The sequence below is a fragment of the Sardina pilchardus genome, chromosome 16 (assembly GCF_963854185.1).
Source record: "Sardina pilchardus chromosome 16, fSarPil1.1, whole genome shotgun sequence".
In the NCBI taxonomy this organism is placed as follows: Eukaryota; Metazoa; Chordata; class Actinopteri; order Clupeiformes; family Clupeidae; genus Sardina; species Sardina pilchardus.
The window spans coordinates 18,479,401-18,496,887 of NC_085009.1; the positions used below are offsets into that span (position 1 = coordinate 18,479,401).

A 17,487-nucleotide genomic window follows, 5' to 3' on the forward strand; every position below is an offset into this window, starting at 1 on the left:
TTTCCATCATGAATCATCATGAATCATCATGAATTTCCCCTTATGGATCAATAAAGTCTATCTATCTATCTATCTGTAGCCTACCGTAAAGAAAGTCTGGCTGCTGCATGAAACGTGCATGCAATCATGGAGCGGGGACAGACGTGACGCTGTGTTGGGAGATGGAAGGACAGAGCTGGCAGCAACTCTGCATGTGTTCTGTTCTGTTGCACCGCACCAACATTTATTAGCCTAGTTCATGTGCAAGTTCTAAGAAGCCGTCTCCTTGAACAAAATAAAATGGAAGTAGCCTATTGTTGCTGGGCAATAGGCTACGTCTTCGTGAATAGCTAACAACTCATTGCCATCATAGTGAAGCGTGTATGAAGCGGTTATTGAAATATCATGCTCTGTGGATGATTCTGCCTTTTTTATAGCAAGAACAGTAAGTTTCCCCATTTATATCATGTTTCTATTGTGGAAAATATCGTTTCACTAGGTTTTTACGTGAGTTACTTAGGTTGGCCAGGCCACTGCACATAATTGTGCCCTTAACGACCGTCCGTCTCCATAGGATAACATGCATGGAGAAACTCGACCGCCGGCGTCGGGCCGCGGGCCGGGTTCGGGTAGATCATTCATATTTATGTGTCGGGTTACATCGGGCTCGGGCTTTGAAAGCCACGGGCCGGGTCGGGTCGGGTTGTAATTTTCAGGCCCGTTGAGAACTACTCCAGACTCGTTCCCACTGATCTACTGTATAACTAGCACTGGATAGACCATCCCATTGTTGCCGCCCCATCACTCTTTACCTAGATCAGTGAGAACGAGGACCGAGGAAGGAAGGGAGGATATATAAAAGACAAATGATAGGCACCCCATGTGTGACAAACTGCTTTCTGTTGGTGAGGTATGACTGACCAATTGAGGGCTGTGCCAGAAACACTAATACTGTAGAAGACAGATGGGAGATAAAAAAATAATGTGTCTGATGGCAACAAAATCAGCACTACGCTCAAGGAGGATGAGAATGTCAAGTGAACCGGAGTCAGCAGGCTGGAGGAGGTCTATAACTATGCGTAGAAGGGCAGTCTCTGTGCTGTACATGAGCGGAAGCCAGACTGCTCAGGCATGAACAGGCAGTGGCAGGGTTAAGGAGTTTGCCCAATAGGCATTTTGGCCTGGACATGGAGGAGGTTGTGAGTGATGAGTAGCAGTTTGAACATCGAGGGCATGCTTTGATGCCAGTCACAAACGTCACAAACGTCAAAATAAAAGTATCAATACTAAACAGCACACGACACAGGAAGGGGCATATGGCTGCTGTCATAGTAATTGAATCAGTATACTGTACTTCATGAAAGAGTGTCATAAAAATATGGTGATATAGCCCATAAAATAGCAATGTGGGTACCCTCTCCCTCTAATTTTTTTAAATATAGGATGACAGTTTTTCTCTAGCGTTGGGAAATGCATGGGCAATATTGATAAACTAGGGATCAAATCTTACTTATGTCTTCAAAACACAAAAGACATCCATCTTCATTCTCACATCAACAGCGATCTCAATCTCCAAAGCCTATTTAGTTCTGCGGGTCACGTTTTGGTTTCTCCAAATCTTCAACTAAGTAATCGTCCTTCTTTTTCAGGATTTCGTAGAACTTATCTTGGGCAGCAATCCCTTTGTTTTGCACCCTCTTGAGCAAAATGTGGTTCTTTTCGCGGTCTGTGGGTCGGCTCTCGATCTCATCCCTCTCGGCATCGTTCAGGACCCCGACATGCACCAGTTCGCTGAGAATGGGCCCCACAAGAGACATGCGATGCTCCAGAGCTGCCTTGTGCTGCCGGAAAAACTCAGTGCAGGGGACTATGGGAAGCACATACATAGAAGTATACGGTACATACATGTATACAAATATATGTTTGTAGTTTGTGTGTGTGTGTGTGTGTGTGTCTTTGAAAGTTCGTTAGGTGAAAGCAGACATTGTCATACAATTCATATTCCAGAAATCAGAATAATGTTCACACTTACGGATCTGCTCTGTTATTGCATATACCTCATCTTTGTCTGTTGGAGAGAGGTCAAACTTTGATTACAATATGACGGCTTCACAAAAAAGCAAAAACAAATATACAACCAAAAAACATCAACTTGAACTTGTTTTCAAAGAGATGTTATTGAACTTACGGTTTCTCAGTTGTTCACTGTACTGAAACACACAGAAGATTACTTTAATACTGTCAGTCAGACCTTCGGAGATATATCACAAGAAAGTAGTTTTGAATTAAAAACTAAACATGTCACTGATTTGTAATAATTGTTCTTAAAATGCACATCCTTAAAGCAATTCTATTTAGACAGGTTATTGTGAATACATGACACATTTCATTTGGTAAAAAAAAGGCATTTGTGTAGAGTGGGTAAACCCAGCCCGATCTGCGGTGATTGGATTTCGCCCTGCAACTCAGGCTGGAAACCTGCACATTTATCTGCCCTGGTTCTGTTCTACTTTTGCTGGAACCAATCCCAAACTGGCACAAATTAGGCGCACCCGGATCGTTGGTCTAATTGGTTGAAGGACTATCCAAGCGTAGAGTCATTTCAACTATGCCCGCTGATTACTTCTCTTGTGCTATAGAAATACAGCGCAGACTCCCCACACTAATGTTCAATCTCAAAAGATTGAGCTTGGTCCGGTGATTAGCCAGGCTAGCATTTGTGAACAATTGCAGTTACTACTGCCCTTAAACTTCAGACTATAGACCTAGTACATACAGTACATAAAACATTTCTGAAATTAAATAGAAAATTGCGAAGTTACAAAGTTCTTCAACTGGATTTGGCCTGATTTTCTTCAGCAACTTGTTAATCATTTTTAATCCGGATTCCAGTGTGTGGCCCAGGTTCCTCCAGGTATCGTTGATTTCAGTTTGATTTGTGAGGCTGTCTTTCATGTCTTCTCCCAGTTCCATCAGCTGTTCAATCAACGCTCGCATGTCTTTCTCTTCAGCAGTCTCATTACTGAACAGACACAGACACAACATAGGCCTACTGTAATTATGCATTTGATTATTGCATATGCATTGTGCACTACACAATGCATATCTTTAAAACATATTGATATTCATATTTAATTATCATGCTTTGGAGTATTCTTATTCTTGTATGAGCCCTCACCAAAACCAATCTGTTCAAATCTAGTGTTTTCCACTCTTCATAAAAATCACACTCTCCAATCATTTTTTCCAGATTTGAGTTATTTGATAAAATAGCCTGCTGTTCAGGATCACCTGAACAGATTAGTTAGATTGTGTATGTTGAATATGTTAGATTAGTTTCATTCCACCACACTAAACAGGCTATTCCAAACTTCCCATTCCCAACCTTCCAATAGTTATCCCTGAATACTGTATATGCTTGACCAAAGACACATCTAACCCGGACTGTATAATCAAATGAGACCGTAGACATACTGTATTACTTTCTACTTCAGACTGTAAAATAAATAATTTCCAGCTTTTTTCTATTTACACTGTAAATAAAGAAACATCACCTTGCACCCTCAGGGTTACTGGTGAAATGATTGAGCTCTTCGAGTCCATGTGTATATTTCTGCAGGAGAATGGTTAGTGTTTTAGTATTGTACTCCTTTTTGCCACCTAAAAGAGAGAGAGAGAGATCTTTATTAGATGATAATGGATGTCATGTCAGTGGAAGCATAAGCAGACGCAGAGAATTCAACAACAGCCATAGTCTTGTCTTGTCTGCACTCTTAACCCTTAGATGCATAGGCTACCAATACCTACACTCTTCCATGAGTGGGGTCAAAAATGACCCCAATTAGAATGCATGCGTTTTTTGCCGTAAACTCAGATAATGTCTTTCATTTTGGTTAAAGATGATGATTTTTATTATATATTTGTCAAAAAAAAATATTATTTCATGTTGGACATATTGATGTATCACTTTTTATTAACATTTTATTACAAAACAGCTTTTAGAAAGGCAAAAAAGGTAAACATCCCAAAATGATCTCAACATAGGTGAATAGGGTAAAATGTTTAAAGAGATATCTTCATGAAACTTTACCAGTTGAATACTCACATCAATAGGAGAAAAAAACGTATTGCAAGTTTTCTGTATTTATGTTTAAATATGCTAATTAGGTCGTGTCTAATTAAATATGCGCTAATTTGCATAGATGTTTTGATGCAAAGAATCTGACCATTGGAAAAAGCCAGGTTGAAAATTATTTTTTTGTAGTGTTAATATATCAACTAAAAAAAACATTTACAGAGGTGATTATGAATATCTTCTTTTGTTATCCAGTAAATCAGAAAATACTGCCAATTGGCTGAAAAAATGGATTTTCGCCCTATTTTTAGGCATAAAAAGTTATACAAATCAGGCCAAGAGCGCAATATCAACAAATCCTTCTGTAAATATCGCTTGGTGAATTCTGCTTCACAATGATAGGAAGAGCGGACATCGAAAGATCAAAAAGCGGCGTCGCTATGAACGCTTGGCCGCCACATTATATGATGATACTTAGATTTATGTTGTTGTGTAAAAAATAGCCTTCAGGATGGTGGAGTAAATGTATACCTGACTGCCACAGTTAAAACAAATCAAAAGATCCTAGGGTTAACTTTTGAAATTCCATAGAAAATGCTTGGGGTCATTTTTGACCCCACGTATGCGGATCGGTGGTACTGATACAAAACATGAAATTACTTTAAAAATATAACAATTAGACACAAATCCAAATGGCCTCATGTCAAAGACAACCTATTTGAGGAATAGATGGAAGGTTAAATGAACAAAATGTAAAATGAAGAAGATACTGCAAGAAAACAACCTCTGGGGTCATTTTTGACCCCACTTATGCATCTAAGGGTTAAAACAAATGTGTTGTTTGATGCTGTGTTGTCCCTGTCTGGACACAGAGTTGTGTTACAAAAAAGGAAACAGTACAACTTGTGTTATTTTCAACACGTATTGTGTAACAAATAACAAAAGCAATGTGTTGAAAATCACGAACTGTGTTGTCCTATACCTAAACATATCAATGTGTTCCAACACATCCTTTCTGAGAGTGTAGTGTTAATTTTGTTACTGACAAAATGTGATGTTGACGACATGAAAATAGATATTTGATAACAAAATTGTGATAAAATATGTTTGTTTTTATTAATGGGACAAGACAGGACTAAAATGTTACCTTGTTGACTGTTGGACATAAATGCATCTACAGTAGCCGCAGTAGGGAACCCTGGAGGAGTCATTGCAAGCTATCTTTCAGGGTATATTCAGAAAATGTGCACTCATTCTACTAAATATTGTGCACATTTCACTAAATTAGTTGTTAGCATACTGTAGTTTTACTAAATTGTGTGCACGTTTTATGCAACCCCATATATGCAACAGAATTTTAACGTTATGCTTCTCAATTGGGAAGGCACGGGAGAGGGAAGAGAGAGAGAGAATAGAATAGAAGAATAGAATAGAATATATACTTTTTTGATCCCGTGAGGGAAATTCAGTTCTCTGCATTTAACCCAATTTAACCGAATTAGTGAACACACAGCACACAGTGAACACACAGTGAGGTGAATCACACAACCCAGAGCAGTGAGCTGCCTGCCCAACCAGCGGCGCTCGGGGAGCAGTGAGGGGTTAGGTGCCTTGCTCAAGGGCACTTCAGCCGTGGTGGACTGGTCGGGGATCGAACCGGCAAACCTCCGGTTACAAGCCCGATGCGCTAACCAGTACACCACGGCTGCCAAGTGACTGGTTCCAACTTGGTGACAAGTGATATCTCCTTTTTGATATACAAAACGGTTTTAAAAGTAAATCATGAAGGCAACAAAGACAAGGCTATAGAGGAGATTTAGGAGTTATCCGGTTCCCACTACTGACCATTAATAAACTGTGAGCATGGCCATATCTACCTTAGAGGACACCAAGGTCAAGTCCTCGGTATTTCTTTCTTGTCATTGCCTCAACGCACCGTCAGGTGTCACGTAGCCTAGTTGCAGTCACATGGCTGTATCTACCATAAAAGACACCAGTATTTCTTTATTTAAGTTTCGTTTCAGTTATTTAGTAAGTAAAAGAATGCAGACGAGACAATTATCCTTGCCACAATGCACCGTCAAGAGACATAGTTGCAGACAGGCCTAGGCTACCTCTGACATGACAAAATGAATGACAATGCTGTGGTTAAATAAAATGCAGATGCAATCGGGACAACAATGAGATGCATCTACTGCTAACCTGCACTGAAAATGTAGATATTAGGCTAATATAATATGATAGATATTTAATGTTGTGATGGATATTATCTAAACATGGCCCAAACATATTGTCAAATGATATGGGCCCAAGACATTTTAAAACACTGCCGCAACCATTAAGCAATTAATTCCTTCTGTCTCATGTTGATCTCCCAGCTTCAACTTCACAGGAGATGTTATGATCTCATTCAGATGATTTTTTCTAGTCATTATTGAAATCAATTTCCAGGTGTAACAATGGCTTGTTCACATTTGTTCATGATGATTTCATTTCACATTCTTTCACATACTTTTACATTTTTTCATCACACGTTTCATTAAAGAGGACATATAATGGATTAATTGAGTATTGTACTGTGTTCTTTGATTTTGAATTGCAATAATATTTTTTGAAATGGTCCGTTTGACTAAATGGCGCCCTCTTTGGCAATACCAATTGAACTTCAATGGCTTTGCGATATTTGACATCACAAGTAGGCTTTGATCTAATTCACCTGTTTTTAAGTGGCTATTTCTAAGTTCACGATTTTCGTATGAAGGAGGGCACAACCATGCCTCATGTTAATGATGACACATTTGGTTATGCACAACCTCTCCTAATTCCTCAAAACAGAAACAAATTATGTCCATTCTATGTCACCTTTAATGAAAATAACACTGTCAAATAAAGGGATTAGGCATGCTGATGTATTTCAAAATCTATATTATAACATCTCAACTATAAATATCAGCTGAAAATAAAAGTCTGTTGTGTTTTGAATTGGCCTACTGATAGCAGGCATGGACTGGCCATAGGGCATACCGGGCAATGCCCGGTGGGCCGACGCATATTTGGGCCGAGCCTGTCAATTTAATAATAATAATAAAAAAAATATTAGGCTCATTTATATAGCGTACGGCCACAACGGCAGCGAATCGCGGCCCATTGGTTGACTGCCTTAATGGACATTGGGCTAGTCCAATGAAATCTCAGGGCCCTCCCTATCTCCCTCCCGGCCTCATCTCCCCCTTGACTGGAGTTCGACCGGAGTTTGAGACCGTCCGTATATGAAAATGTACGAAGACAAACCACAAAAGCGCAAGGGGGGCGCAGAGAAGTTGCGAGATAAAAGGCTAAAGCCTACAAAAATGTGCTAAAATTACAGAAATGTTTGCCACCACAAGTTCAAACAGGGCCGTCGACATATAGCAGGAGTGCAGGCTTCAGAGAGCACATGCGAGTGTGCAACAGAGTTACACAGAGGAAGGAGTAGCTATTCAAATTGATTCGGAGGAGGAGGAAGAGGTGAGAGACGTGACCCAGCAGGGACAGATTGAGGAGGAGGTCAGAATAGCTACTGTGAGGCAGGTAAGAAGGAGCCGAAATGTTGGCTGAACTTTTTGGGCGCACAACGAACAATTAAAAGTTTGAAATCTGCGACTGCTTCTTCCCCTTGCTTCTTTTAGATGTATTAACCTGCCTACTATGTAGGATTCAGCACCCAGTTAAGCAAAACAAAGTTTTATAGTGTGAGCGCGTCTTTTTGTGTGGTTTCTGTGTAGGCCTACCCCTCTCGCATGCATTTGAATTGCGATACCCATTAAATTAACGAGTTGTCGGCTCGCCATCAACCTTCTGAAATCATAAGACAGTCACGATTGGTCGAAATTGTTGTCACTCTTGACGCAGTACAACAAGCAAACTATCACATTTCTTTGCGACAAGCAGACACCCATACACACAGACATGCAGTCAGACGCATGGAATGAAACAGGAATGGTGACAGCCCATGGAATTAACACTGAAAATGTTTTGGGATGTGTAGCCTATACATCTTCACTAAATAGTATCAAGGTGAATTGTTGGCTAAAACTGTGCAAATGCTCAACATAAATTATAGCAGGTTTTATTTAGTGAAGCATTTAATAGCATGAGTTTTGTGCACAACCTCATCCTTGCTGGTTTAAAGGTCACTCTAGTGTGTGTGTGTGTGTGTGTGTGTGTGTGTGTGTGTGTGTGTGTGTGTGTGTGTGTGTGTGTGTGTGTGTGTGTGTGTGTGTGTGAGAGAGAGAAAGAGTATAATAATAATTAATATTTTTTTAGCAAGGGTAGGCTAGCCTACTCGCTTCCATGCAGGCTACTGCGGTTTACTTAAATATTTTTTACAAACAAAACAGTGTGCACATATGTTTTATCGTGTAAATTATCATGGTGGGCCACTATGGCCAAAAATGCCCGGGCCGTTTTTTGGTCCCAGTCCAGCCCTGACTGATAGGCCTATGCAGGGAGAAGAGAACTCAGAAAGACCACAGTAAGATATTATTTGATGGCAGGTTTCCTGAGAAAATTTATTTTTGGTTACTTACTGTATATACAGTAGACAGAGTACATGTACTGTAGCACAGATCAAAATGAGCACATGCATTGAGCATTATGTCCTGACATAAAATACCATCCTTTAATTCACTCAAACTCAAGACAAATATGAAAGCTTTGGAGACACACTCACTGAATACTTTGTCCTCTGCCATCTTTCTCGTAGTCCAACAATTAATAGCAAATACCTTAAAATGGCATGCAAAATAAATCAGTTGTTGTCGGTAGGACTCTCAACGGGACATTTTCAGATCAAGAGTAGGAACTAATGCCTTAAATAGACTTTTGACAAGGGTGTGGCCAATACAGTTAGAATAGGTTTATACATACTGTACCTGATATGGCACGATAATAAACATGAGAATTTTTTATATGGAACGGAAATATGAACTTGAATAAAAAGATAAGAATTGCATTACTACTTAAGATAAGATAAGATACAACTTTATTTGTCCGTCAAACAGAAATTTGGTTTACATAATCTGCCAGATGACAAGACACAGACACACACAATATCAACATACAACATTCATTATAATAAATAATTGTAAAAAAATATATCAAGGGTAGTCTGTAATCTATTTAAAATGTTTTAAGTGTTCAGATGATCTCCTCTGGTTTAGGAGTGTGATGGAGTGTGGCACAAAGGAGTTCTTGTATCTGTCCCTTATGTGACAAGGCACGCTAAAGCGCCTCCCAGAAGGGAAAAGCTCAAACTCACTGTTCAACACATGGGCTGAATCCATAGAGATCTTCAGTCACAACGTAAAAGAGCACACCACGATTGTCCCCCCTGGTCAGAAAATAATATAGAAACAAATCTTCCAGAAGAATGGAGATATGGTTAAGATAGAAATAGAAAGATATCTGTAGGACATATCACGTCTTTGTTTTATCAAGTCATGCGGTCAGGACACAGACTCCGGAGTTCAAAACAAGTCGGTTTATTTCAAACAAGCAAATGTGGGGTGTGTAGTGGGTGTATGTTTTTAAATAGAAAATGACAAGAGTCCAGCACAAAGTATCAGAAAATTGAACTAACAGCATCCGGAGGGGTTGACACAAAGGAGGACAGCAGGGAGCCACAGGATTAGACTTGGCGTGGGGGAGGCAGTGCATGCAGGAAATTCCTTCTGGGAAGCTGAGAGAGAGAATTTAGTTCGGGATGACTAATGATTTTGTTTCTTTCATTGACCCTGAACTAAATTAAATGCTATTGTTAGGTAGCAAATATCTCAATATGTAATGATATTAAACAAAGAAGGTTAGCTGTGTAAATACCTCGTCCTTTTACATGGGAGGGAGGGTTGAATTGACTTCAACTTTAATTCAAAGACTTTTGTTGTAGACAAATTTGATTTCTGTTATTGAAAAACATTGCATCTACTGTACCTGAACCATGAAATTGACTGCTTAGAAATCGACTAAACTGCTTTATGATTGTTGCCAGAGCGCGTGTGTGTGTGTGTGTGTGTGTGTGTGTGTGTGTGTGTGTGTGTGTGTGTGTGTGTGTGTGTGTGTGTGTGTGTGTGTGTGTGTGTGTGTGTGTGTGTGTGTGTGTGTGTGTGTGTGTGTGTGTGTGTGTGTGTGTGTGTGTGTGTGTGTGTGTGTGTGTGTGTGTGTGTGTGTGTGTGTGCGTGCGTGTGCGTGCGTGCGTGCGTGCGTGCGTGCGTGCGTGCGTGCGTGCGTGCGTGCGTGCGTGCGTGCGTGCGTGCGTGCGTGCGTGCGTGCGTGCGTGCGTGCGTGCGTGCGTGCGTGCGTGCGTGCGTGCGTGCGTGCGTGCGTGCGTGCGTGCGTGCGTGCGTGCGTGCGTGCGTGCGTGCGTGCGTGCGTGCGTGCTGCCATTTGTGTTTGTGTGCATGTGTTTGTTAGTTGTGACAGAAACAATCCGTTTTTAAAACCTTGCGTGGGGCCATATGTTATGCAATCTTGGTATGTTCTTTTATGTGGAGTACCTCAAGCCAAACTTAAAGTAGCGCTTCACCGTTTTTTCATATTAAACTACGTTATTCCCTTAACTAAGACGAGTTGATACATACTGTACCTCTCACGTTTCAATGTGTGCACTCACTGGCTCTGGTGCGCGACGCTACTTTGATCGCACTTAGCTAGCCCAGTTCATTCATTAGGATCCAAACAGAGATGAATTTAGAAACGACCAAACATCTCCGAGGGACCAGAAAGTTGTATCAGTTTGAATTTTCCGACTTTAGATCGGAATTTTGAAGGCCTGCCGACGGCAGCTGTAAGGACATCAATTTTCTTTGTGAATGAATAATGTATTGTAAATTAATAAATGTTTTCCTTAAAATGCAGGGGTCATAAGTATTGCAACCCCCATGTTAAATTCCCATAGAGGATTTTTATTTTTATTTTTAAAGGCCAGTTATTTCATGGATCCAGGACACTATGCACAATACAGACACTATGCACTATAAAGTCCCCTTGGCCTTTGGAATTAAAATAACCCCTCATCAACACTATACCCTTCACCATACTAAGAGTTTGGCGTGCTTTATGTCAGTTATCTGTAACTGTAATTCAACAATACATCTTAACTGTAATTCAACAATACATATCTTCACAACTAAATACATTGGATTCCCAAGATAAGGCTGACCTAGGGCCCTGAGAGTGCTGCTAAACGATGGTTGAAAGTGAGCTAAAGTGGTCAGCATAAAGAAAAGACGCAGCTGACACCAATTGTGACAAATTGACCAGACGGACATATAGAAGCATACAATGAGACCTGGGGCTACTAGCCTACAATGCAGAGAGAGAGAGAGAGAGTTCTGTACACATTTCACAATCTATGAGTGAAACAAGAAAGCATGAGTCACTGCATTAGGTTAGCAATGGCAAATGGTATGATTATCAGTTTAGCCTAGGGTTAAACTGATAATTAGGGTTTTATTCATATGACCACAAGTTTATTCAATTTGCATATCATACACATCACAAACATGTTTTGTCGCGTCATTGAAAACAAATTATTTACGTGTTTCCTTGGTGTATAATTAGTTGTCTTATAGGGAGTTTTTAAACAAAAACCACTGTGAATAGTAGGCTACAACACAGCAGAACAGCAGTGTAACACAGAATGACCTGACTTTTCTCCAAATTGCTGTAGCTCTGCTGTTGATTTCACCTCTTTCAATGCACACAGATTAATTGATTATCCAGCAGATCCTGAAACAGGGAAAGGTCAGATGACTTAAGTGCATGATAAAACCTTTTTTGGGCTATTTTGCCCTTTTTTTCCACCTTAGTAATAAGAACTTGATTCTTCTCAATTGTTGTTAATTGAGTGTCGATTTCATCCCTTTCATTATCATCCAAAACGCCGTCCCTCTGTAGAGCTATCAGAAGAGGCCCCAAGTTCCCTATGCGTTCTACTAGAGTGTGCTTGTGTTCTGTAAAAAAAAAGGTCTCTTCAGATTCTCTAGATGTTTTCTGTAAATCTGCTGGAAGAGAGAAGTTTTACGATGTTAACCTCACCCAAACCTCATTTAATTTGAAAGAGTTATACTTGCACTAAGCTTAGTATCAAAAAATGGAAAGATACCAAGGCACTCATCTAGTAGAAAGTTTAAAATGCCTTTATTCTACTTGGCAACACATGATAAAAAAACACGCCAAGTAGAATAAAGGCATTTTCAACTTTCTACTAGATGAGTGCCTTGGTATCTTTCCATTTGTTTGATACTAAGTAAGATTTGACCAAAGACCACCATCTAGCACTATCACAAATTCCAGGTAGCACTCCAGCTCAACAATCTTTCATTGACAACTAAGCTTAGATTAATCGGCAATATAAAGTGGCACATGTTCTCGAATATTAGTGGATGTGAATAATGTGTCTGATTTATTATTAAGCATTAATTTACTGTCTGCACTTTGTGTCTTGTCCTGTCTATGCACCACTTGTACTCTGTACAATGACAATACAGTTGTATCTGATCTAATCAAATCTAATCTAATTTGCATTCCATTTTTTTGCAGATTAACTGAAATAACAAAATACTAAGAAAAATACTCACACTTTTTCTTGGTTTCCTTTACTCTCCCATCCATTTCATCTTTGTCTGTGCATGGGGTTATAAAATATAAAAAAATATCTGAGAACTCACATAAAAGAATCACAATTCAATTCATGCTACAGATTGTCATCTCAAGAAAGGAACAGTAACGAAAATGAAAATTCAGCAGGTGTATGTTGTCATTTAGACTTACGTTTCCTCAGGGCTTTCTTCTCTTTGCGGTTAATAGAAATATTAACAGTCACAGCCATAGAGCAACCTTAAGAGAGAAGAGAAAATTAGGACAACCTCACATTTTTCATGATGTGTTTGAAACATTTCATGTTTAGCAGTCTTGTGGATCCAGTGTGTGTGTGTGTGTGTGTGTGTGTGTGTGTGTGTGTGTGTGTGTGTGTGTGTGTGTGTGTGTGTGTGTGTGTGTGTGTGTGTGTGTGTGTGTGTGTGTGTGTGTGTGTGTGTGTGTGTGGCCGGACACCTCTCATTGCAGATAATATGCATACTGCATACAGTATTGCACATGATACAATAAGATTAAAATGACAATCTGTAGACAGCTTGATTTTTAAAAATGGCTCAAGTAGCCTAACAAAGGCATTCATTGCATAACATCCTGTAACATGGGAAAGCCAAGATTTGTGAAATTACCAAGCTCTTGAATAGGATCTGGCCTCCTCTTCTCCAGTAACTTTTTGAGAAGTTTTAACCCTGATTCCATTGTCTGACCCAGGTTTCTCCAAGACTCTGAGATTTCAGTTTCATTAGGGAAACTATCTTTCATGTCATCTCCCAGTTCCAGCAGGTGTGAAATAATCTGTCCTATGTCATCCTCCTTAGCATCATGTTTACTGAAGAGTCAGTCATGAAAAAGAAATGTATATTTGAGCCTTTATTCAACCTTTTCAATGGGTTTCACCATTCAACAATGCTAACACACTAACTTTATGTTACAGTTTTTCTCAGTCGCTTTGGTACATTTCTCGAATCATCCTTGAGATTTGCTAAACAGTAAGTGCATTTGAACAATTTGAACAACTAGCATAACACCATGGATTACCTGCAAAAGCCAGTTTCTTGCTCAAAATCCTTAGTCCATCTCTCAAAACTAAATATTTGTGTCAATGAACATGTCAGTGCATCAGAATGTCAAGTCCTTGTGTCATCGTGTACGGATAAGACAGTCAAATGGCTTAGTAATGTTGTGAGTATAACAGTGTAGTCTGGAGGGATGTTCTGATGTAAACTATGACTAAAATTTGTATGAAATTTTTTTGTAAATTGAAGGTCACACCTTAGTGTATGTGGGAGTTTGATCGACAATATTCACATTTACGCTTTTACTATTTTTTTACTTTAATTTGTTGACAGACCCAGTCATTGTGTTACAGAAAGGAAAAGACAGCACTGCATAGTATAAAGGGGGAAAATGAAATAAAGTAAATTTGACCATAAACAATCTCGTTAGGGAAAACTGTAAATGCTGTGTTGTAGGAATTACAATTCAGACTTCCTACACCTCCTGATGTTCCTGTCTTTTGGGCCATAAATTCTCATATGATAACATGTTCAACCATTTTGCATGTAACAACTTATACTATGAACTAATGCCTAAATGTTGTGGGGGGTGAGACTATTTAACTGAGAATTGTCCATTTGCAACTTGATCAAAGCAATAAGAAACTGCTTTTTTGATGTGCACAAGTGACGTAATGATCTGAATATTGAATAAATAGTTCTGATCTGGGAAATGTAGGCCTACCGACTGAGAAAAACTGTAACTGCAAGCTTAAAGGAACACTTCACCGGAATAACACTTGGAGCACTTACTGTAGATTCGGCGCAGTAATATCCTCACTCCAAAGTGAAACTTTAAGTGCAAGAGTGATGATATTACTCCGCCACACAATATAGTTATCCCTCTTACCCGCTTAGAAATGCACCACGTTTTATTTTGTCTCACCATACTTGGTTGTGTAACTACTCATGTTACTTCATTTTAATAGGGAAAACATGGAGATGTTTGGTCGCTTCTAACTTCATCTCTGTTTGGATCCTAATGAATGAAGCGCCAGAGCCAATGAGTGCACACATTGAAACGTGAGAGGTATGTATCAACTCGTCTTAGTTAAGGGAATAGCATAGTTTAATATGAAAAAAACGGTGAAGTGTTCCTTTAAGTCAACCTTGGGAAAATGGGAAGTGATCTTTTGTAAAATAAATTACCTGGAAAACTATGATATGGAGACTATATGTGTGTTACTGATCAGTTGTGTGGTTTGAACACACTGAAAGTGGAGAAGAGATTTAGACAAAAAATAGAAGCATAGACAAACCCAGCACAGACTTGGGACTAATTCTGACAATGCAGTGATGAATTCTGTGGAATTCGGGGATGTTATTGTATTCTGATGTGTTCATTATGTTACTCCTGGGTATAATATTTGTGGTAAGGTGTACCCCATTGTATGTGACTTTCTCTGGCATTTGCCTGTTTGCCACCAATGCCTTGCAGCTCAGGTGATAACATGGGCCGAAGGAGATAGCAGTGGGCGCTGTGTCTGTATTTTGACACCTGGTCAGAACCGGTTATGTACAAGGGTTGCCACCTGCCGTGTTGGCATGATTGACATTTTCATGTTTTAGCACGTTAAACTAAATTAGCCGGTCCTGTATAAACATATTTCTGGAAATCTTAGAAGGCAGCAGTTTTTCCCGTTTCGAACAGAGCCTTAGTCTGTCGTTTGTTTATTGTGCCATAGGCTACAATAAATAATCATTGCCGATCCTGATCAAGCCGTCAAACTTTTTGACCACCTTCATTTCAGACATTAGAACTAAAACACAATGCAAACCACTAGAGAATCCAATAAGTCCATTCTGTGGATACTTTTATAGTCAGTGAAATGATACCTCGTATCGTCCATTTGGTTAGTGTGAGAGAGCTCTTCGACACTGGCTACATAGTCATGTAGAAGATCAGTCAGTGTTTCAGCATTGTACTCCTTTACACCCACTGAAACAAATAAACAAACATCACACATACATATGAAATCAAACCTGTTAGATTTGAAACTGGATTGAAAACATAGTATTTTCATACTGTATAGAGGCATATTTAAGATTTAGATTGACATGGTTTAGATTGGTGTGCTTGCTTGATCTTGTCAAATGCATTCAATGTCCATCATTTTAAATGAGCTGTTATGTGAATAAACCAGATTGAATGCACTTCTTCTTTCTTGATAGTCTTCCACTGAATTTTTGTATCGTATTTTGTACAGCTATACAAGCTAATTATATCTGGGCCCGACAGAACACAGACAGATTACGTCAAATAGGTTGTTTCTTTACATTCTATTTCTATTTCTATGTCATTTTTACATAAAAAAGACTACAACATTAAACATGTGATTGAATCAGACTTGATGGCAAATGTTCCATGTATGGATGTCTGGCAGTAACTTTAGGCTTGTTAAAATGGATAAGTGTGTTAAAGGATCATGATTACTGAATAGAAACAAACGTTACATTTTAAATCACAACTGTCACAATATTACAATATTATTTGTGGAACATTGTGTTTGGCCTTCTAATGTGTAATCTTGTTGCCAATGGGCTTATTGTCAGTGGGCAGTTAGTCAGACTCTCGTGTGTCTGACGTTCATGGCATCTCTGAAATCAGCTGACTTGTTGCAAGAATTGTCAGTGACGATACAAACAAGTTTGTACCTGACCAGAGACATTTGTGCCTGAAGAGAAGACAGGTAGAGAGATAAGTTTTGTGTTTTAAGTTTTCAGCCCCAGGCACTTTGTTTTTTGTTGAAACATGAGTCAACATGGCTTTGTGCACATACATTGTGTGAGCCAGTATAAACACCATTGTCTTGAACAATGAGTCATGTCATGACAGAAAAGTGTCTGTGAAAAATTTAAACTTGTTTTACATCTTGAAACTCAAAATCTAAATGAAAACTAGAAGGTAAACTTACCAGAAGCATGATCTTCAGCCATCCTAATCCAACAGATATCTTCACATAAAGTTCCAGAATGAATTAGATTTGCCACCTGTTAGTCTCTCAAATTGACATAATCCGATTTGAGAGGAGGAGCGATACTAGCCTGATTACCATCGACTTTCAAAGGCTCTGCGAGACTTTAGTCTGACCAACAGCCTGTGCTAACACGGTTTCTTGCCAGCGCTGGTTGACCCGCCTCCTTTAAGTGCCTCGGTTTGCTACTGGTAGATGTCAGAAAGCGGATTGCCGAGTTTAAACCAATAACAACACTCTTTCCGCTGCCCTGAACACGCCTCTACCCAGAGCCGTTGGAGCTGCTCAAAGTTGATTGGTTCTCGACCAAAGGGGGCAGTTCCGCAGATTTCGGGAACTCAGAAATCCTTCTCAATGAGCAGTTGACCAGACCAGCAGCAAAAGCCTGAAGGCGTTGCGTCACTGGGAGGGCGTGCCAGGCTAGAGCGATACAGCTTTGGGTAGACTTTTGACATGGGAGTGGCCAAGATAAGACTGGCCTATAGGGCCCTGAGAGTAACCTGACTCTCGCCAGGTCCTTGTAGTGGAGCTCAGCGAAACGCCTCTGGTGGAGCATGGCGTAACTACAAGGGTCTGTCGAGAGTCAGGCTACCCTGAGAGTGCTTCTAAACGCTGATTGAGAGTGAGCTAATGTGGTCAGCATAAACAAAAGATGCAGTGACATAGGGTGCCTCTCATTGGTCTTTTTATCTATCCTCGTTCACATTGAGATAAAAAATGATGGGGCGGGAACAATGGGATAGTCTATCCAGTGGTCTTTATAGATCAG

General features: G+C 39.7%; 1 protein-coding gene across 3 annotated transcripts; it reads right to left on the reverse strand.

Moving 5' to 3' along the window:
• Positions 1-11,497: 11,497 nt before the first annotated feature.
• LOC134060265 (uncharacterized) lies at positions 11,498-16,928 on the reverse strand. 3 transcript variants are annotated; one of them, XM_062516918.1, is made up of 6 exons: positions 16,659-16,928; positions 15,580-15,682; positions 13,318-13,517; positions 12,866-12,931; positions 12,673-12,717; positions 11,498-11,821 (listed from the first exon to the last, which is right to left on the reverse strand). In XM_062516918.1, coding segments are annotated over exons 1-6 (438 nt in total). In that variant the 5' UTR covers positions 16,681-16,928; the 3' UTR covers positions 11,498-11,819. The 3 variants fall into 3 exon arrangements, with proteins under 3 accessions (XP_062372902.1, XP_062372901.1, XP_062372900.1); XM_062516917.1 differs by having other exon boundaries at positions 11,498-12,093; XM_062516916.1 differs by having other exon boundaries at positions 11,498-12,096.
• Positions 16,929-17,487: the final 559 nt, after the last annotated feature.

What these genes read in the sequence shown, in the direction of transcription:
- LOC134060265 (XM_062516916.1), bottom strand. Translation starts at nt 16,680, where the DNA reads ATGGCTGAAGATCATGCTTCTG. An exon ending in GAAGAAAGCCCTGAGGAAAC is followed by an intron (nt 12,718 to 12,865) that starts GTAAGTCTAAAT and finishes CCCCATGCACAG; the next exon opens with ACAAAGATGAAATGGATGGG. An exon ending in AAAGGAAACCAAGAAAAAGT is followed by an intron (nt 12,097 to 12,672) that starts GTGAGTATTTTT and finishes TCTCTCTTCCAG; the next exon opens with CAGATTTACAGAAAACATCT.